The 22752-nt window shown below is 45.6% G+C and overlaps 1 protein-coding gene and 1 non-coding gene across 2 annotated transcripts in view; one reads left to right on the forward strand and one right to left on the reverse strand.

Annotated features, from left to right (window-relative positions):
* Window positions 1-863: 863 nt before the first annotated feature.
* The window catches only part of MOGAT1 (monoacylglycerol O-acyltransferase 1), a 29354-nt gene continuing 7465 nt past the window's right edge, over window positions 864-22752 (forward strand). The window contains exons 1-5 of the mRNA XM_037029200.1: window positions 864-1326; window positions 12008-12186; window positions 13082-13286; window positions 17052-17226; window positions 17733-17932. Of these exons, the coding sequence (XP_036885095.1) occupies window positions 1233-1326; window positions 12008-12186; window positions 13082-13286; window positions 17052-17226; window positions 17733-17932 (853 nt within the window). The 5' untranslated portion in view covers window positions 864-1232. The remainder of the gene's footprint in view (window positions 1327-12007; window positions 12187-13081; window positions 13287-17051; window positions 17227-17732; window positions 17933-22752) is intronic.
* On the reverse strand, window positions 3949-4056 carry LOC118975454 (U6 spliceosomal RNA). Its single transcript, XR_005064058.1, has one exon. It is a non-coding gene; the product is annotated as a U6 spliceosomal RNA (small nuclear RNA).

Here is a 22752-nt window from a genome sequence, read left to right on the forward strand (position 1 = left end):
CCGGCCAGGGCCCCAAGCAACTAACATTAAGGAGGGAGTATGAGGAAGATGATGTGGAGGTGGGAAAAAGCAAGGTGAGGATTGAGTTACAGGAAAATTCACAAGATTACGCATTCTCTTGAGGACTAATGCCCCGTTCAAGTAGTTACTTCTGGCATTCCTAAGGTGCGTTAGCCTTGGACCTGGTTTTTGCCTCATTTCACCCCAAACTCCTCCTCCTTCTCTACTGGTCTTTTTTGGATTTCAGCCATCGGACCTCCGCGCACGTGCTTCCCTTCGCCTGGACTAGATTCATCAGTGTAGTTCAAGTCAAGGTGGCTTCTTCAGAGACTTCCCAGCCTCTCTAGTCTATCTTAGAACCTTCCTCCAGTCATTCACAGCAGGGGTTCACGGTGCAGTTACACACCCAACTGTGTGGTTATTTTGCTTATGTCTGTCACCTCCCACGCCCCCTATTTGTACTCGAAGATCAGACCGGATGAGTGACTTGGTTACTGGTTGTATCCCCAGCGCCCAGAATGGCACCTGGCACGTGGCAGGTAGTCAATAAGTGTCTGTTGAATGAATGAATAAGTAAAGGATTTCCAGGACTCATGTTGGAACCTGAGGACTCAAAAATAAGGAGGCCAGGTCCCCGGCCCCCCACCCCAGTTTGCTGGTGGTATGGGGGATACAGACCAATGAACAGGTGAGTAGCCAGAACCCAGGGAAGCTCAGTCCTGCGCGTTTTCCTCCAGCTGGTAGGCGATTCCTTGAACTAACCCTTCCCCAACCGCAGAGGATTCAGAGGAAGGGGTGGGTTTAAAGGCGGATGCTGAAGCCGAGCGCCTGGTGATCGATTAGCTGAACAATAGTCAGATCCCGGTGGAGATTCCAGGGCTTGCAGGAGCCTACTCTGCCGTGCTCCGGCTGGCAGCCAGCTGATCCTTCTCTGTGCCCCTTGTGCCCAAAGCAGAGCGCTGCGCCCCAGCGCGCCAGCCAATGCACCCCAGGCGCGCCAGCTGCTCCGTGGCCCGGGCGCGCGTGATTGGTAGCCCCCAGCCTTGGCCCCGGCGCGCCCTCCAACCCAAGCCAAAGTCCAGCCACTACCGGCCTAGCGGCCGCCACCTCCTACTCTCCACCCCGCGGGTTCCCTGCGTGGGGCCCTGATCCAGCCGCACACTTCCCGCTGGCGCTTCAGAGCAGCAGGTTCCCGGTGACCACAGTCTGCGCTGTCTTCGAGGGGCCGGGCCATGAAGGTCGAGTTTGCGCCGCTCAACATCCCGCTGGCGCGGCGGCTGCAAACCGCAGCGGTGTTTCAGTGGGTCCTGACTTTCCTGCTACTCGGTAAGAACCCCGCGTGCTGCCGGCGCGCCACGTCCGGGCAAAACACCGCGGTGCCGAGGACTCCGTCTCCTCTCTCCCCGACAGTCCTTGTCCAAGGACGTGCTGACGCGGGACTCTCATCCTGTTTTCTTTTACAGTTTGCCGACTTTATTTTTCCCTGTGCTGTTTTTTTTTTTTAACCGAGGTGTGCCTTACCTAGAATGAAAGATTGTAGGTAACCTGTTCATTACTGTTCAACAGTTCATACAGATTCAAGAACAGATTGTTAAGTGTGACGGTCCAACAGGTCTTGGCAAATGTACGCGCTCATTTGTAACCATGACCCAAGGGGGCTGAAGTACATTGCACTTCGACTCCTCAAAATTGATAAGCTCAGTTCTCGAACTGTTGATTCATAAATGGAAAAACAATGTCCAGGTCTTTAACACCTGATCCCTTCCTCTTCGCTCCCTCAGGGCAAATAGCAAGTTCGCCTTTCCGTGTTTAAGGCCTTGCGGATGCAAAGAAGACTGCTCCCAACTTTGGGTTGGCTGGCCTCTGTCCGTCAATAATTCCACCGGGGAGTGTGCTTTGCCGGTTGCCAGATTGAGTCCGCACAGAAACCCACGGGGGCCAGTCACAGTGGAGCAGGGGGTGGAGATGCAGTGGAATTTGGACTTAGTTGCTCTGCTCTCCTAGACACAGGGGATGGCATGAGAGGAGAAGGAAACTGGGGGGTACTCACACTCTTCTGAAGACATCAGGTGTGTGCTGTGGGGTCAGATCTTGGGTGGGACTCTGCGGAGGCTGCAGCAACAGCAGTAACAGCCATCGGGAAGTCATTGCACAGGAGAGGTCCATGCTTCTGAAGTGGCCTTACGTTGTGATTGCCTGGGTCGGGGGTCCCAACCCTGGCTGCGCAGTAGAATTGGCGGAGGAGCTTCTGAACCGTGGACACCCAGGCTCTGTCCCTAGGGTTTCTAGGTCTCTTGTTTCAGAATGGAGCTCCTGCATCGAATTTGGGGGTGTGCACAAGAAGGTGTGCATAATCTCCAATTGTAACACAAAGAAATACCACAGGAATTAACACATAATAATACAAGAAGAAACTCTCACGTACTCACTCTGCAGAGTTAGTATGCACTGTGTATGTGTATACATATGTGTATGCATACATAGTTTATATTTATATGTTTAAAAGAGTAAAAAAATTCTAACAATCTCTCTGAGTGACTCTATTGTACAGCTGGGGTTTACTGAAAGACAAAATTCAAAACATTAACTCATGCCCTGGCCGGTATGGCTCAGATGGTTGAAGCATTATCCTGTGGACCAGAGGGTCATGGGTTCAATTCCTGGGCAGGGCACTTGCCTGGGGTGCAGGTTTGATTCCCACAGAGGGCGTGTATGAGAAGGCATCCAACTGATGTTTCTCTCTCACATCTTCTCTCTGAAAGCGATAGAAAAAAAAGTCGATTCATTAAGTTCTCACAGGCCAAACAGACAGGGTGGAAAGAATCACACTCCATTTTGCTCTGGGCCAAAGGACCACCGAGGTAATAACAGACACGCTTATGGAGGGCTTAGCGTGTGCCAGCCCTATTCTGGGCAACACATGGTATTAACTGTGTACTCTTCACATCAACCCTACAATGTAAGGACTGTTCATACCTGAGCTTGTCGTATGGCACTTGTACAGATGAGGGAACTAAGGTGAAATTCAAGTTCACATGGCTAGTCAGAGGAAAAGGACCTGGATGCATTCCAAGTGTTCTACCCAGAGTCCTTGCCTTCGCCCCTGTGCTGCCTCTGTAGTGACTTGAACTTGGGGACTGACTTGCTTGCTGAACAATCAGCACATGTCGGATAGTGCACTGTCCTTTTCTTTCATGGCACCTGTCATTGCTTGTGTTTGTGTATGTCTGTGGTTACTTGAGAAATGTCTGTCCTTTGCCATCCTGGGCTAGAAGCTCAGTGAGGCAGTCCCTAGCATATGCCTCGTACTAAAAGACATGCCGTAAATGCTTGTTGAATGCCTGCCTCCGCCCTGTCACCCAGGAGGCAAGCTGTTCCACCCACAGTCCCGATTCTTAACTCGGTAACCCTCTCAGCAACCCTGTGAGGTAGGGGCCACCCCTGCACTCTTTTGCAAGTGAGGGAGCTTGNCCCAGAGTCCTTGCCTTCGCCCCTGTGCTGCCTCTGTAGTGACTTGAACTTGGGGACTGACTTGCTTGCTGAACAATCAGCACATGTCTGATAGTGCACTGTCCTTTTCTTTCATGGCACCTGTCATTGCTTGTGTTTGTGTATGTCTGTGGTTACTTGAGAAATGTCTGTCCTTTGCCATCCTGGGCTAGAAGCTCAGTGAGGCAGTCCCTAGCATATGCCTCGTAGTAAAAGACATGCAGTAAATGCTTGTTGAATGCCTGCCTCCGCCCTGTCACCCAGGAGGCAAGCTGTTCCACCCACAGTCCTGATTCTTAACTTGGTAACCCTCTCAGCAACCCGGTGAGGTAGGGGCCACCCCTGCACTCTTTTGCCAATGAGGGAGCTTGGAGGTGAAGTGAGTCGCCCAAGGTCACATGGCTCAAAGTCAATGGAGAGCCACAGGGGACAAAGGTAAGGACTATTTTTTTTTCCTTTTTAAAAATGAAATTATTCACGAATTTGTGTGCCATCCTTGCTCAGGGACCATGCTAATCTTCTTGGGGGTCTTTCCGATTTTAGTGTATGTGCTGCCGAAGTGAGCACTGAGGGCTGGTGACTAGGACATGACCTATAATTCCGAATTTGAATTGAAGTACAGTGGCTCAACCGACAGTTCATTTGAAGGCTGTCTTTTGCATGCACTTAACATGCATGTTACTAGGTGCACACATGTTAATATGACATTGTATTATCATAGATTTTGGGATATGCTATTGTATTATATATTTTGGAAATTTTGTTATGAAAGGTTTCAAAGATACAGAAAAGTAGAGAGAAGGGCATAAACTCTCATATTCCCATTACCCGGATTTCTAATTATTTTAACAATTTGCCATATTATTTATTATTTTGCAAAACGTACTTTTAAACAAGTCACATTTCCTAAATCATACCCAAAGTACACTTCTGTTGGTGATTTATTGAACCAAGATCCACACAAGACCCTTGCGTGGCACTAGTTTTCGCGTGTCTTTGTTGAGTGGGATTCTTTCACTTATTTTCTTGTCGGTGGCGGACGGAGGAAGCCAGGCAGACTGTCTCTCCTTCATGGTTCGTCTGATTGCTTTTCTGAAGTGGTGACCTGTCCCCCAATTCCCTGAACTTTTTTTTTTCTAAAATGGAAGTTAGAGTTAGGACTTCGTTAGATGGAGGTGAAGCCTTTTAGGCGTGGCATCTTCCTGGGTGCTGCGGCGTGTTTCCCGTTGCATTATGTCCAGGATGTAATTATTTGTGTCCCGTTGCATTATTATTAGTGTGCAAGAGACGTTGGGTGGGAAGCAGTCTGCGCGGTGGTAGCCGACATGCTGCTCACAGAAGTACCCCTTCGCCTGGTGTTTTAAGTCTCTATTAATGATTCTTGCCTAAATTAAGTGTTTTATTTTGGCTGCAAAAATGGTAGTTTTCTTATTCCTGCTTTCATTCTTCATATATTAACCAGACTTCATGCAAGGAATTATGTTCCCCCCGTTTTTAGGGCCAACTGACTCACCTACAATTTAGTCCTTAGAGGAAAAGTCCAATAAAAGCTTACTTATTTCTTTTCACCTAACTATCAATTTTAAAGTAAGAAGTTGTTGTAATAGCTACTTCTAATGGTGAAAAGAGAAGCTTTGTTAACTATATTTATTAAGATCTCTAAATCAGAACCTTGGAATACATTTTTCTTTCCACCATCAGGAAATGAGTTTATAAGCCCTTGGGATATATTTAAAAAATAGCAAAATGTTTCAGTTAATCATGATATCAAACATTGTTTCCTTGAGATAAATGTTAAGTATGTATCAGTTTTCTAAAGGCTTTATTTTTTAGAGAGAGGGGAAAGGGAAGGAGAAAGAGAGAGAGAGAAACATCCATTGATTGACTCTTTCATGCCCCCAGCTGAGGACCTGGCCCAAACCCAGGCTTGTACCCTGACCAGGAATCAAACCTGCAAACCTTCAGTTCACAGGTTGGTGCCCAGACCACTAAACCACACCAGCCAGGTGTGTCATTCAGTCTTACAACATCGTGTTAGTTTTAGGTGTGCAGCATAATGATTTGATATGCATACATACTGAAAAATGACCACCACAATAAATTTAGTCATCCATCACCACACATAGTTGCAAATTTTTCCCTTGTAATGAGCACTTGTAAGGTTTACTTTTAGCAACGTTCAAATATGCAATACAGTATTGTTAACTCTCATCACCTTGCTGTACATGACATCACCGGGAGTGGTTTATCACCTAGCTGGTAGTGTATGCCTTCTGATGCCTTCGCCCTACTGCCACCCCCACCCCATTCCGGCCTCTGGCGAACCAATTCTCTGTATCTATGAGTAAGATTTTTTTTTAGACTCCACATGTAAGTGAAATCATACAGCATTTGTCTTTCTCTCTGTGGCCTATTTCATTGACCTAATGCCCTCAGGGTCTATTCATGTTCTCTCCAGTGGCAGGCTTTCCTTTTTCATGACTGAATAACATTCCTCTGTGTGTGTGAGAGAGACATTTTCTTTATCCACTCATTGATGGACATTCGGGTCGTTTCCCTATCTTGGCTATTGTAAGTAATGCAGTGGACACAGGGGCTGCAGGTATCTCTTCGAGATGGGGATATTGCATTTCCGTCTGACGAACACCCAGAAGTGCAGTTGCTGGATCTCCTGTGATCCCATCTTCATATTCAAGAAATGGGCGGCCTTACTCGCTAACTTGTGTGCTGCCAGCCCGCTGACCAAAAAGCAGAAAACAGAAAAAGAGAGCCAGCATTTGGGGGCCACCGCTTACCCACAGCCCCTGTGGGTTGATCACAGGGGGTTGATCACAGTTGATCACAGACTGTCCGGTTGATCATTTATTGCCAAATCCTGCCAACACTGATGGAGCCGTGGCCACGGGTCAGTCGCTGCAGCAGAGGTGTCCAGCCTGCGGCTGCGGGCTGCTGGGGACGTGGCCCAACACAAAATGTAAATTTACTTAAAACACGATGAATTTTTGGTGTGTGACTGTGTGTTGCAGTGTATTTAATGTGTGGCCCAAGACACACTTCTTTTCCCAGGGTGGCCCAGAGACACCACAGGGCTGGACCGCTGTCCGTAGAGTGCACTCCATTCACACGCTCTTGGTCAGCACAACCTCACTGATTGTGTGTATCCTGGTGAGTGTGCTGGAGGCGGAAAGAGTGAGTGCCACAGAGGGGGGTCGCTGCTTCTGGGCTGCCGAGGTGGAAGTGCCCACATAAGCACTGGAGGATCCTCCGCCTCCCAGATGCCATAGACCTGGCCTCGCTCCTTGCCAAAGTCTTTAGTCCATGGAGGTGGAAAAAATACACATCCCTGGTTTTGCTAGAATATTTCTGTCCTATAAAGCCAGCAGTACCTAGAGGCCACGGTGAAGCTGGAAAGGGGTCATTGGATCCGTCATTACCTCTCCTTGTCTGAGATCAGAAGCCAAGACCTGCCTGCAAATGTAGGTCCCTCTCCGAGGTTCCCACTCGTGCTCAGCCCGGCAGCCATGCTCCACCTGCTGTGTTATTATCAGTTATCTGTGTGATGCATAATTTCCCCCACTTTTTAATTTTACAGATTTTCAACCCTAGAGGAGTATTGAAAGGGTAGTTCACTAAAGAGTGTTTTTATTTAAATTCACCAACTCTTAGCATTTTGCCACATTTGCTTTCTCTCTGTGTATACCCATGCACACACATGCACACTTTGTTGTTGCCGCTGCCGTTAAACCATTTGAAAACAAGCAGTCGAGTTGTAGACATCCTGGCACTTCAGCCCTAAGTACCACGGAGTGTGTCTTCGAAAAGAAGGATTTTGTACAGAATCACAATTCCATTTCGTTTCCAAAACATTGATCAGTGATACAATAATCTTATCTGAGTCAGATTCAGATTTTCCCAATAGTCTTTAGATTCTCCTTTGAAGTGAACAATTCCCATACCTTTTATTTGTCCTTTAATCTTTTATAAACACATATTTTTAAAAGCCGTCTCAGTTACCTTGCAGACTGTCCCAAATCTGGAGTCGTCTAATCTCATGCTCCTGAGTAGAGTTGGGTTAAAGATTTTGGGTGAGTAGCCCACCAAGGTGAGGTGGTATATTTTCCATGAGATCACATTGAGCAACACGTGTCATTTTGTGGCTGTGCGGGTGATGCTGAATGTAATGACAATGCCTGTGCGGGGGCTGCGTCTTACTTGTTTCTGACTTTTGGTTAAAGGGGGAGGGGCCCGGCAGCACTGATCACAACAGCCAGACGGTGGAAACAACCCAAAAGTGCATCCACAGATGAATAGACACATACTTTGTGATGTAACCATACATGGGAATGTTGTTCAGTCATAAAATAAATGAAGTGCTGGCACATGGGATCACATGGATGAACCTCAAAACCTCAACGTCTACAACAGGGTACACGGAGCATTCTGTTTTAATGAACTATCTGGAACAGGTAAATCCCTAGGAACAGAATGCAGATGGTTGATTGCCAGGGCAGAAGGGAATAAGGAGTAACTGCTCAATGGATACAGGGTTTTATCTCAGAATGATGTAAGCATTTCAGAACTAGGTAGAGACGGTACTTGTACAACATTATTAATACTCTAAGTGCTGCTAGATTGACCTGTTTACAAGGATTAATTTACATTAAGTGAATTTCACCTCGTTAAAAAAATAGTGGGAGGCAGGTGTCGAAACGGTGTAGAGAAAGTCGAGCCTATGGGAAGATAAGTGATAGGGGCTGACCCGTGGCATTTCATCCAGGAGGTACTAGGTCAAGGTTGCTGAAATTCAGGCCTTCGGTGTGACTTGGTTTGGGAATCTAGACAATTTTAGCAGGTACCAACATCAGCTTTGAGAGCTGCACAGTAGGCTGGAGTAGCTTCGTATCTTCCTTGTGTCTTTGACCTCCAACTTAGAAGGCTCATGTTTCCTTGGATTGCTTAATGAGATAAAAATAGAAAGTAGAGGTGATCTCTTCACCTAGTTTTTGTAGGGTTTTCTGCCTTTGGTTCTGTTTAGGACCAAGGGTTTAAAATAAGATTTCGGTGCTGTTTATGATAAGAAATACAAAAGAACGTATGCAATTTGTGGAATGAGAGTTGAAATTACAACAACTCCTTTAGATAGTAAGGCATCAAAGTGTATCCAGTGACAAAGATGTTTCTGCTCGGTGACCCGGTATATGATGTTCTGCCCTGTGAGAGTACAACCCAAAGCGGGGAAGCTTCATGCAAATATACATTTACAGAGAAAATTTGTTCGACCCCCAAATGTTGAAAGAGAAAGTAATGGTTGACTTAGCACTGATAAATGTTACTAAAGTAACAAAGGAACATTTATGAAAGTTGTGTTACTATATTTATAATATCAAACAGCTAATATGAGAACACTGTGAGTGATAAAATACAGAATAAAAAAATGTGTGTGATCAACCATGTTAAAGAAATATAACCTGTTCCTAGAAAAAAAGATGACAAGGGAAGCCTTTTGTTTTTATTTTATTAAATTTACTGAGGTGATATCGGTTAACAAAAGTATTCAAGTTTTAAGCGTATAATTCTATAAACTTGAATACACGTATCATATGTCATCTGCATATTGCATGGTGTGCTCACCAAAGCCTCTTCCATGGCCATGTGTTTGACCCCCGTTACCCTCTCAAGATCCATCCATGTTGCAAATGGCAATATTTCATCTTTTCCTATGGCCGACTATTCCATTGTGTATATGTTCCATATCGTCTTTATCCAATCACCCATCAAAGAGCACTTAGTTCATTTCCTGTCTTGACACTGTGAATAATGAATGCTGCAGCGAACACAGGAGTGCACACAAGGAAAATTTTAACAGTAATTTTTGCCAGGTGACCACAATGTGGGTGACATTTTATGCCCTTCTACTTTCTGCATTCTCCCTGTATAACAGTAAAAAAATATATGCGTAACGACAGCTCCCATCTGCCAAGTGCCTGCTCCGTGCCAAGCACTGTCGCGTCTCCGTGTTCGGTCTTGCCACAGTCCTTGGACGGAGGTTCTGTCCTCCCCCTGTTTCACGGGTAAAGGAATTGAGGCTCAGCAAGTACAAGGACTTGCCTCAGGTCAGGCCTCTAGTTGGGGAAGGTTCCAGCACAGGAAGTACAGTTCCAGATTCATGTCTTAACCATGACACGTGCAAAACATACGATGGATAGTAGGGAGATGCAAGTGTGTATTCAGGCAGAGGACATGTGTAGTTGGGCAAATGGAACACTGGTGACTTAGCAGCCGGGGAACTTGATTTCTGGATTTGCTCTCGACTCTGTGGTGGAAATCAAATAAATTGGCTTTTGGTCTCAGTTTCTCCATCATTGTAGTTAAAAAAAAAAAAAACAAATAAACCCACAAACCCCGAACATCACATTTGCCTGAGTCTCTGTCCTTGTAAACCTGCTCCTGCACATGCAATAAACATAAGTTTATGAGGTTGGGACCATTATCTGGGGGTGGTTTGGTTTTGTGGAAGTGGTGCCTGGGTTTGGGATTACGCAGACCCAGGTACGAGTCCTTCGGACGCTTAGAGTGCCTGGCCTCAGTTTCCACAGCTGCACACAGGGGCCCGTACTGTGTCCCTTCAGGGCTGCGAGAAGGAGTCATTGAGGGCGAGGGGTGGTCCCTCCTCAGTAGCTCTTCTCTCTTAGCTCACGGGATGTAGCTCAGAGCACAGAATAATGAAACCTGCCTAAGTTTCTTATGCACTGTTTGCCTGTTTTTGTAAAATCAACAATTAACCAGTGGTGATGCATTGTTAGCACTCAGGTCTGGGGAGTGAGAAGTAGCTGAAGCCAAATACAGGGTCCGGCGGAAGCACCGCCTGCTGGAGAGGGCTGCCTGTGGTAGGGTGACCACAGGGGTGCAGCAATTTATAGTTTGAATTCGAACACTTTCCCTAAAGTGTCATTTGGAGTGCCTGAGTGGGATAGTGTTATGTTACAGAACCACATGCTTATGATTTTGTAATAAAAAAGGGCACAAGCTGGCCCCTATAGAATGTTCCTTGTAGGAATGAGGGCAGAGGACACTCATTGGGCCTCGTTTCCAGTCTCGTGGCAACTGTTGGCGGTCCCAGCATGCAACAAAACAGCCCCCAGAGAGGGGCAGGGCATGCGCTTCCTTAGTGCATTCTTTTAACCTTTAACCCACACTCCTTGGCTGGAGTTCAAGTCTCTGTTTGGCTTAAATCTATACTGGGAATTTTTTTCATTTATACTGGGGAAAAGCTCTCACCCAGAGAACAAAAACAAGTCATTTTCTTTATTTCCTCTTTTTTTAAGTTCTAATATATTTTATTTGTTTGTTTTGATTTTTTCTTTTTTATGGAATTTATTTATTGTTTCCCGAAGAAAACAATATATGCACATACATGTTCTGGTTTGGGTAGAAAAAAAACCTGTGTCTGTAAAACAATAATAGATCAAGACGCTGTTCCTCTGGGACCGTGATGGATCCGGTCAGGACAGAGCTCCTTTTGACTAAGTCAGCGGGCAGTGGGTAGGACTTGGGGGCCTGAGGTCAGCCCTGGACCAGGATTGCCGCCCCTCAGAGCAGAGGCAGGCAGTGGCTCTCCCTAAAATAGCAGTACCAGCTGGCCCTTACTGAGCGCCTGCTATGTGCCAAGCTTTACATCTTTATGCTCCTTCCCCTCTCGTTGATCTATTTCTCTTCCTATAAATATTTCAGTGTAATATGTAGCACAGATATAAAAAGGAAATCTGTAGCTTAGCTTAAGGTATTGCTTTAAGGCATATATTCTTCTCGTTATTACCCAGGTCAAGTTTTGTCAGCTCTTGCTTCACTGGGTGCAGGAGCAGGTGGGTTTTGCTGTCATTGTGAAATGTTGCAGGTAGTGACTGACGAGCTACGACGGAAAGAATCCCTCTTAATACTCTTTCTGTCTCTGGCCGTAGAGTTCTTGAAAGTTTGTCGCTGGCATGGGCCCCTGTGTGAGCACATGCATAACAGCTGCTCTTCGGTCAAAGTGAACACCTGTTGTAGGAACCCCTCTGCATGCCCCCTGTCCGGCGTGATCCCCTGCTGACCCCCCCCACCCCCACCCCCCGCTTATCTCGTGTCAGGGAGTCGGTGTGAACTTCGAATTTAGACGGACCAACCAGGTGTATTCCACGTGGCCTGTGCAATTCTCTGAACCTCTCTAAGCCTCCATCGTCTCTTCTACAGCAAGGACATTGGGAATGCTGTGGCTGCTTCATTGATACCGGGGATATATGAGGATTACGTGGCAGTATTTTAGCAGAGTACACAATACAAATACTTGGTATATTATAACAAACATCCACTCAGCGTCAAATAATACTAGGTCATTGCTGTCTTGATGTGTTACCCACTTGAACTGAGACTTAGTTTAATACCCGTTGTCTGTATGAAGTCCCCCTCCACGGGCCAATGACTGGACGATAGTGAGCGGATGTGGCGGACCCTGATTCCTGAGGTCTTCTCTTCTTTGCAGCGGAGGTTTGCATTGGAATCCTCGTGCTCCTGATCATATACAACTATTGGTTCCTCTACATCCCGTATTTGACGTGGCTTTACTTCGACTGGCGGACCCCCGAGCAAGGAGGCAGGAGATCCAACTGGGTCCGAAGCTGGGCCGTTTGGAAGTACTTTAAGGACTATTTTCCAATTCATGTGAGTAGACTTGTTTTACACAGTGTGATTTTGAGAAGAAGGAAACATTTTTATTATACATGTTTCAAACTGTTCCCTTTAGGGGAAAAGGCGTACAAGTCAGCCCAAGTTACTGAATGGACTGTAAGCGAAATTGAAATTTAGAAGGCTATGGGGAGAGGCTCTGGGATCGGGAAATGGATACAAATTGGGGCGCCCTGGCCAGTATGGCTCAGTTGGTTGGGGTGTTGTCCCTTAAGGGGCGGTTGTGGGTTTGAATCTTGGTGAGGGCACACTCCTACGTGTGGGGTTGATCCCTGGCCAGGACGCGTGTGTGAGAGAGGCAGCTAATCGATATTTCTCTTTCTCCCTTCCTCTCTCTAAACAATAAAAAAAATGTCCTTGGGTGGGGGTAAAAACTATATTGGGGAAAAGCTCTCGCCCAGAGAACAAAAACAAGTCATTTTCTTTATTTCCTCTTTTTTTAAGTTCTAATATATTTTATTTATTTGTTTTGATTTTTTCTTTTTTACGGAATTTATTGAGGTGACACTGGTTAATACAATTACATGGGTTTCAGGTGTACAGTTCTTGATACATCATTTGCATATTGTATTGTGTTGATGTAAGAAGCAATTGTGAGCCATTTTGTTTCTTCCTGGAGACTAATCAGGGAACATTAAAAAAACATCATGCCCTGGCTGGTGTAGCTCAGTGGATTGAGCGCGGGCCTGCAAACCACACGATCACAGTTTGATTCCCAGTCAGGGCACATGCCTGGGTTGCTGGCCAGTTTCCAGCAGGGGACTCACGAGAGGGAACCATACATTGATATTTCTCTCCTTCTCTCCTTCTCTTCCTCTCTAAAGATAGATGAATAAAATTTTTTAAAAATCTTGATATTAATGTGTTGCAGCTCATCAAAACCACGGATTTGGATCCAAACCACAACTACATATTTGGGTTTCACCCCCATGGAGTGCTCGTGGCGGGAGCCTTCGGAAATTTTTGCACAAACTATTCGGCTTTCAAGGAGCTGTTCCCTGGCTTCACCGCGTACCTCCACGTGCTCCCGATTTGGTTCCGGTGCCCGCTCTTCCGGGAGTATCTGATGAGCAGCGGTGAGTGGGGGCACGCTGCCCCTTCTGTAGCGCTCTGGGGCGCAGGGTCCCAGGCACGCCCCTTCCCCAAACCCAGTGCGGGTAAAGGTCCTCAGCATCTGTATCCCAACAGGGCACTTCGTGGGCTAGTTGGGTGTTCCTGCCTCCCCTCTGCACTCCCCGAAGTGCCAGCAACAAACAGACTGTCTTTTTTTTTTCTGTTCTGCCCAAGTATCTGGCATAGTGCCTGGAAGCTAGGGATGGTCAATAGATGTGAGTTTACCAAAAGGATAACTGCAGGAGTGCATTTGTGTACAAATGTGGGGGAGAGAAGTGAACAAATGATAAATTGCACCTGTGGAAAGGTATCTTGCATACTTTTATGAGTATTAGAGGTGAGAAGTGTCCTTCGATGTACCTTGAAGTAATGGCAGTGGATATAATCTACTATCTTTGGCTTCCCTGCTGTAAACTAAACATAATCTGCCATCTTGGGCTTCCCAGATTACATATCCCTTGGGTCAGAAATAAGACTTCCTTGATTGCACTTTGCTGCTCTGAACTAGTGGAAGGCGCTTTGGTCAGTGGAGTTGCAGTTCTACCAATTCTGGGGATATGCTCAGCCGAAATGCCGCAGAGACACTGAGTGAGTGTGGGCAGAAGGCCTAGCTTCTGTCGAAAGCTCTCACCTCGACTGAAGGGGCTCGATTTGTTTGGTTTTCCAATTTGAGCAAGTTATCGGCTAACCATAAACTACAGTAACTTAGAAAGTGCTTTTCTAAGCACTTATTGTCTTCGGATTTCTTGGATAGAAAGAGAAGTGGGTAGTTTCTTTTTTGAAAAATTTCAATTTCAGAATCAATAAATGGCCTGTTCAGAGATAAAATGGTCTTCCAAGTTTTCACTACTTCCTGTTAATTGACCAAGTCTCTGTTGCCATTAATACCTGACAGGAAATCACCAAACACTAAAGGGACCAGGTTCTGTGGCTGGATTTTTAGGGTCTGTTTATCCACCTTCTCCCACAGGGTCCTGGGCTTAGTCCAGTGGAGGCTGACACTGCATGTGGCCTCTAGGGGGTGCCCTAAACCCTCCCAAACTACTATAGAGGAAAAATACCCCTTCTTTTCCTTGTTTTTGCAGATATTAGGTTAGAGTTTTTTTCTTTTTATGGAATGTATTGGAGTGACATTGGTTAATTAAATTATATAGGTTTCAGGGGTACAGTTCTGTAACCCATCATCTGTATATTGTGTTGTGTGTCCATCACCCCCAGTCAAGTCTCCTTCCATCACCATTTATCCTCCCCTTATTCTGTTCTGCTCTTCTCACCCCCTTTCTCTTCGGTAACCACCGTACAATTGTCTGTGTCTATGAGGGGTTTTTTTTTTGCTAATCCCTTTACTTTTCCGCCCAGCCCCGCACCCCTACCCTCCAACAGCTGTCAGTCTGTTCTCTGTCTATGAGTCTGTTTCTATTTTGTTGGTTTCCCCTCCCGACAGTGTGGATGGACCTGGAGAGCATCATGCCGAGTGACATTGGTGGGCCAGAGAAAGACAAGTACCACCTGATTTCACACATGTGTGGAATCTAAGGAACAAAATAACAAAGAAATTAGAGTTCTCCACAAGAAAATTAGAGGGAAACTTTAGAAATCTTTTTAAAATTTCAAAAGAGCACAGAAATATGTTTACAGATACTCACATAGTTTGTGGATTCGAAGAGCAGCCGTAGGTGAGTGTGGGTGGCTTGACCGAGAGCAGGTGTGGCAAGTTCGCGGCACAGGGGATGCAGGTGCGCCCTCCCCACTGCGCCCTCCCCACTGCACGCCAGATGCCAGTCGTCAGCCTGGGAGTCGCCCTCCCTGTGGTGGCCCCGCCGCCACTGCCATTTGCTAGAGCTGGAGTCTGAGACGAGGCCTGTCTGCCCATCACCGCGTTAGGACACCGTGAGGTCTTTCCCTGTGTATGACGTCAAGTGTTCTAAAAACGACGTAAGTGTACATTTACACAATGAAATTCTACTCAGCTGTTAAAAAAAGAAGGAAATCTTACCTTCTGTGCTGGCATGGATGAACCTGGAGAGTATCTTATTTCACTACGTGAAATAAGTCAGAGAAAGACAAGTACCATATGATTTCATTTACATGTGGAATCTAATAAACAAGATAAACTAACAAACAAACAGACTTACAGATGCAGACAACAGACCGACAGCTGTCAGTGTGGAAGGGAGTGGAGTCTGGGTTAAAAAAGGTGGAGGGATTAAGCAAAAAACACACACACACACACACACACAGACAACAGTATGGTGATTACCAGAGGGGAAGGGGTGGGGGGAGAAGAGGGTAAAGGGGAGATAAATGGTGATGGAGGGAGACTTGACATGGGGTGGTGAACTTTACATCTGAAACCTATGTGATTTCATTAACCAACACCACCCCAATAAATTCAATAATTTTTTTTAAATATTTTTTTTTATTTATTTATCTTTTTAGAGGGGAAGGGAAGGAGAGAGGAAAGAAACATCAATGTATGGTTGCTTCTTGTGCATTCCCTGCAGGGAACTGGCCCCTGCAGGAAACTGGCCTGCAACCCAAGCATGTGCCCTGACTGGTCAATAATTTTTTAAAAGAAAAAAAAAACTAAATAAAAGTATCCAAGTTTATAGCCAGTGGAAGTTCAAGTCACCCTTGTGTCAGATTAGAGAACTCTCTGTGCCTCCCAAAACCTGCTTCCCAGGACAGACCCTGGTCTGAGGCTGCCCGTCTCCTCTGTACCTGCTTCAGGAAGTGCAGTCTGGGTGTGAAAGACAGACAGACAGACATGTGCGCCAGACCTCATCTAGCAAAGAACCTGCAGGGTTTGAGAGATGCTTTGTGGTCAGGTGTCTGATTCGCTCTCACTCGAGAGATTTTTATGGCTCTAAGTACTTAAGTCCTCCTCTAAACCCGTCCTCCTGGCTCCGGCTGGTGGGTATGTGCCCAGCAGGGGTCAGCCAGAGTGTGTTGTGTTTCAAGGCTCTCGCCCTCTCTGTCTGCCCCTTCAGGCCAGGCCGGGAGTGGAGATCAGATTACAACAGTCTTGTCTGTGGAGGACTTTAGATTTTGCCTTGTAGTGAGCCATGGGAACCTATGAGGACCTTTGAGCAAAAGAGGGACCTGACTGTCGTTTGCATGTTAGAAAGGTCATTCAGACAGCATATGCATTGGAGGGAGGGGAGCCTGCATGCTGTGTGGGGACGAGAGGGGCCTATGGCAGTGAGCAGGGACCGGTGCTGCGGGCTCAGCCGGCTCAGTGACGGTGGTGGTGGACATGCAGAAGAGGGGATTAATATGAAAACGGGTCGAGAGGTTCAGCAAGATTGAATGACTGATTCGGCCTCATGAAGGCAGCGTATGGTGGTTCTGTCCCCATATCCTCAGCATCTAGCAGGGTGTCTTCCCTGTAGCAGGCGTTCAACGAATGATTTTGAGTGAAAGATGGGCCAACGTGGTGGCTAAGAAGAGGGGAATGCACATGGGCCTCGGTTTCTGGCTTGAGTGACAGGACAGATGATGGCTCCATTCACCTTGATAGGAGCTGTTGGGCAAGGAACAACTTCAATAAGAATTTGGTCCATGGGGTTTGGAAGCCTGGCGTCTGAGGGGGTCTTTGAGCCGTTGAGGCAGACAGAGTCTAAGCAGTACAGACACTCTTGTTAGATGTTCTCAGATGCCATTGTGATTAAAATGTTTTAATGTTTAAAAAAGGATAATTAGTTACTCCTTTTGTTATATCCACGAAGGGCCAGTCTCCGTCTCCAAGAAAAGTGTGTCCCACGTGCTGAGCAAGGAAGGAGGTGGGAACATTTCCGTCATTGTCCTTGGGGGTGCGGAGGAGTCGTTAGACGCCCATCCTGGGAAGTTCACTCTGTTCATCCGCCAGCGGAAGGGCTTTGTGAAAATTGCTCTGACCCACGGGTGAGTGGCTCTGCGTTTCGGCCCTGTTAAGTGAGCACAAAGGAGCCAGGTAATTTTGGCAGCCTTCCTCCTGTCCACCTCCCTCCTGTCGGCCTCCTGTGGATGTTCGTGGCGCATGGGATTGACCTTCCCACATCTCAATGCCATGGCACTCGGTAACTAAACTCTTTAAAAGCAAAGCACACAAAGAAACATGAGAGTTCCAGCCAAACAAACAAAAGAACCATGGCCAAAACTACAGAAGAAAGATTTCCCTGGACCCCTGGTTTTCTATAGAGTAAAACTCCAACTACTAGACTGCTCATGTACCTGCCCCCAACCAAGAGGGTCAAGTGTAAGTCAGTGTCAACGTGTGGAACACGAAGTTAGCAGTCAAGGAAGGGGAGGGACACTAACGAACTGTTAGAAGTCTGTTTCGAAGTCAGTTGGACAGAATAACATCTTTCAATCCGTTTCATTTAAAATTCTTATTCTCCCCTCCCCCCCCATTTTTTTGTTATGTGTAGTGCCTACTTGGTGCCAGTGTTTTCTTTTGGTGAAAACGAACTATTTAAACAAGTTAGCAACCCTGAAGGCTCGTGGCTTCGAAGCGTGCAGAATAAAATGCAGAAGATCATGGGGTTTGCTTTGCCGCTGTTCCACGCCAGGGGCATTTTCCAGTACAATTTTGGACTAGTGCCTTACAGGAAACCCATTCACACTGTTGGTACGTACATCAGAGATGGAAGGCTAGTTTAAACCATAGAAGTGTTACCTCCCTTTGAGCAGCGTTTATTCGTCTTGACTGAGGTGCTGATGCAAGAGAAGAGGCTTGGAGTAAGATCTTTCTAAAGGGACAATTCTACAGTGTGCCTGCTATTCACAAAATGACTGTGTTTTCCATTTGAATAGGAATTGATGACTTCCTGCTCTTGAACTACAGGTAGAATCCAATTTCAGAAGTAAAGTTTCTAATCCGCCAGCATGAATCTGTCTCTCTGTAGCAGATTCTTAGATGAAGTTCCATCAGAGCCTATTAATATATGCAGATTTCTGGATAAAAGATGTCTTCATCATGTGCAGTTCACATAGGCATCAGTTTCTATATCAAAAGCATTTTTTTGCAGTTTAGCTATATTTGTGCATATCTTAATATAGACTGATTTATTTTTGAAAGTGGCATGTTTAGAGAAATGGGGATGCGGAGGAGGGTGACAGACTGCTGAAAGTAATGAGGTCTTTGATTGAAAAGGAACTGGAGGGCGGAAATTGCGGAGTCAGGTGCTAATAGCAGAGTTAACCAACATTGTGTACTTCCTAGGAAACTAGAAGTAATGGTGTCACCATGGATAGCCCATTAAATGAAACTCAAGTGTTTTCTTTTTAGGTCTGTTTCATCAGGATGGGATTATACTACTGTTAGTTTATAAGAGCTTTGAGGCTCCCATTTGGTCTTGTGGCATTTTAAATGCCATATTTAACTCAGATGGAATAAGATGTTGATTAGTTAGTGCAATAGAAATACTGAGATAAGTGTAAGTCTTTAACTCTGGTTTTTTTTAGGATAAGCTGGTTTCATTTTTTGGCATCTTTTTAATTAGTCATTTTGATATTTTATGTGATATTTATATTTTCTATTTTTACTGCAGTTGATATTTGGGGGGATATAAAAAATTTTAAGACGTGCTTTTAGGATCTAAACATTTAATTAAGTGTAACACATGTGTACCCCGAAATAAGTTGTGAATGTTCAAAGCAAGCATATGTTTCCAGGTTAAACGATTATAGTTCTCACTGGGCTGGGTTAAATATTTATTTATTTATAGATTTATTTTCATTTCACTGAGTTTGCTGGGGTCACATTGCATAATAAAAGTGTATGAGTTTCAGGTGTACACGTCTACAACACGTCGTCTGTGCACTGTGCCGTGTGTTCACCACCCAAGTCAGGTCTCCATCCGTCACCGTTCATCCCCTTAGGGACATTTCTTTTTAAGTAGTTTGTCATTTAGACAGCCTGGTTACATTCTACTGACAAGTAGATAATTGGTCAAAGGTCAAGTGGACATGGCCAGATTCAAATTCAACCTAAAGAGTAATGACTTTTTTGCTTCCCTGTCTTGGGTTGGTGAGTGTCCCCAGGACCGTGTCCTGGCTCTGTGCAGCAGCGGGAATTCTGCAGAAATGGTGGCATGTCCTCGGCAGGTGACATCAGGGGGCGCTCGATGGCGCTTTGTCTCTCTGCTTGCTCCCTTCGGGGTTTGCCAGGTTCTTCACTATCAGGATAAATCTGTGGTTTTATCTGTATAAATCTTTATATATTTACATATATATGTTGTGTGTTCTACGTATACATATAAAGATTTTTTTTCTTCATTGAGATGTTATCTGGGGGTAGTGTTACTTGGGAACTGTGGGCTTACCCTTTTTTTAAATCTTCACCAGAGGATACGTTCACAGATTTTTAGAGAAGGAGGGAGGGAGAGAAAGAGTGAGCAGAGAAAGGGGGGTGGGGGAGGGGAGAGACAGAAAGGAGAAGAGTGAGAGAGCAACATCAATGTGAGGAGGAAACATCATTTCATTGCCTCCCATATATGCCCTGACGGGGTTGAATCCACAACTCAGGTATGCACCCTGACTGGGGATTGAACCCACAACCTTTTGGTGTACAGGATGATGCTCCAACCAACTGAGCCGCCTTTCCAGGCCATACCCTGTTCTTTATTAACTTTGCTCACTCATTTTTACTATCCATCGGTAATTCTGACCTGACTCCATTATTGCAGTTGTGGCTGCCAACTGGTGTTATTCTCCCTGCAGCATCCCTTTGTATTAGTTAGTTGTCATTTACCACAAAGTCCCGTGTTAGGTCATTTGCAGTATGGATACCCAGATGGACTCACCAGCTGTGTGTGCGTGTGGCACGGAAAGAGATCCAGTCCCATCTTCGCTGGCCTTGAGGCTTGACCTCCTGTTAACCCCGTAGCCTGTCTTCTGATCATAGGTGTGATGGAAGTATTTATTTCATTTGGGTTCTTATGGCAACATTGAAAAAATACAAACAATGCCATTAAAACATTGGTTCTTGCCCTGGCTGTTGAGGCTCAGCGGATTGAGTGCTGGTCTGCAAACCAAGGGGCTGCTAGTTCGATTCCCAGTCCGGGCACATGCCTGGGTTGCAGACCAGGTCCCCAGCTCGGGACATGTGCGAGGCAACTGATTGATGTTTCTCTCCCTCCCCCTCTCTCCAAAATATAAATACAATCTTTAAAAAAAGAATCAACCAGTGAATGCAAAAATAAGTGAAACAACAAATTGATGTGTCTCTCTTCCTTCCACTCTCTCTAAAAAAGAAAAAGGCATGGGTTCTGGCCATCTGCAGGCCCACTGAGTTGATACTGCACCCGGGAAGGTGTCCTGAGGAAGTCTGTGGGTTTGCGGTCTGACGCGAGTGACTTAGAACGGTTCCCTTATCTTCTCTGAGCCTCAGCATTTCCAACTTTAAAGGGGAGACAGTTATAATTGCCTGTTGCCTGTCTTCTCAAAGGGTCCCTCGGGAGTAGATGAGCTGATCTGAGGGGGCCGGGGAGCACCTGTGGCCTCCAGGTGCCAGGTGACTGACTGTATGCAGGTGGGGTTACAGAGCCGAAAATGGATTCCTGACCAGATTATTGACAGCTCCCAAATATGTTTCAATTTCCTTGTGTCAGTAAGGATCCCGGCCAAAATGTTCATCTGAATCCGACAATGAGGATGTAATCAGATAAATCTGGATTGCAGGACTTGCTACAAAAAAACTGATCTTGACTCTCCAAAAAATGTCAGTGTCGTGAAAGACCGGAAGGAGAGCGTGAGAACTCAGAGACATGACAGCTGTCGTGGACTGGGGGAGAAAAACGATAAAGGGTACAACTGAGACAGTTGATCGAGTTCAAATGTGGGTTAAGTACAAAGTAATATGTGGTAGAGGTTAAATTCCTTGGGTACGGTAATGGTCTTGTTATGTGGGACGGTATCGTTGTTCTTGTGTGCTGAAGTGCATAGGGATGATCAGCATGATTGAATCGTTGTTGTCTGCAACTTTCAGATGGTTCTACAAAAATAAAAATATTAATACACGTGTAACTGCATACGAAGGGGGCCCCCAAACAGGATTTACAAAAAAATTGTGTATTTATTCTTACATGTTTAAACTTCTTTCACCTTCAAAGTACTCTCCATTTGATGCGATACGCCTATCCAGGCTTTTTTCCACTGCTCAGAACAGTTTTTGAATCCATCAGTTTTGATGCTGTTTGGCACTTCTGCTGTTTTTTGTTGTTGTTGTTTCACATCTTCCACATTGGCAAAACATTTCCCTCTGAGGACTTTTTTCATCTGGGGAAACAAAACAAAGTTTCTTGGGGTGAGGTAGGGTGGGCAGGGAGGGTGGAACAGGGAGTCATGCAGCTTTGGTCAAACACTGCTCAACGCTCAGTGCGGTGTGGTCAGGTGTGCTGGTAAATCACCCATCATGACCTGGGCAAATGTGTTGAGTCTTCAAAAAAAAATTCGCTGAGGCCAAACGCAGCCTCTCACAACAATGCCAGCAGGTACACTGCTAGAGATAGGTTCCTAGAACACTCACCTAGTGGGGGGGTATTCCTAGAACACTCACCCCTGTACTACAAGGGGCCCACCCTCCAGAAGGTAATTCCAGGTTTTATTAGTTCCCCCCTTGTATATGATATTCATATACTCTGCAAAAGGTTCAAAATTGGTGAGTGTAGTGGAAGGGTATGTAAGTGATTATTGCATTAGTTTTTCTAGAGGTTTGAAATTTTTTTAAATAAAAAGAGATAGAGAAGGGGTGTACTTTATTTAAATAAAATTGCTTTGAAACCACATGAGGAAAAAAGTAGTCTATTAAGTTTCAAGTCATTATTATATCCTGATAAGAAAAAAAACACCCCAAAGTATTCTCTGAAATAGAAAGAATGGAAGAGGAACCTTTCATTGAAATTTTAATTGAAGAGATTAAAGTACATAATGTTGACAGGATCAGTATGGTTCCCAGTATAACATGTAAGGTGCTCAGCAAATGTTCTTGAGTGTGTGGTATGTAATGTGTGTATGTAGACACATGCACACACGCCATGCACACACACCATGCACACTCACACTGGGCGTCTGTTGATGCCTAGGTTCCATCTGGCGCCTCCGTTGGGACTCTTCGCCCACGCTGTCACGTAGCTCTCTACCTGTTCTTTCTCTCATGGACGGCCGTGTAGCTTCTAGAGAAAGTAATTCCTGTGTGAGGCCATTAGAGAGAGAAACGCAGTGGAGTTTTCATAATTACAGAAAAGCAGAACAAAGATTTCTTTTTGTTAGAGATCTATGCTTTGCCCCAATGAGAAGGAAATAATGTCCAAGTGCAAATCGTTCTCCAGCTGTAAACACAGCGGCTCCCAGAGTCACGAGTTCTTCGCCTTCGATAAGTGCAGCCCAGCACCTTAGGCGTGACAGCGTGGCTGCCACTGGCAGCGATAATGAAGAGAATTATGTGGC

Source organism: Sturnira hondurensis, unplaced genomic scaffold, assembly GCF_014824575.4.
Source record: "Sturnira hondurensis isolate 20B ecotype Veracruz unplaced genomic scaffold, ASM1482457v3 Scaffold0020237, whole genome shotgun sequence".
In the NCBI taxonomy this organism is placed as follows: Eukaryota; Metazoa; Chordata; class Mammalia; order Chiroptera; family Phyllostomidae; genus Sturnira; species Sturnira hondurensis.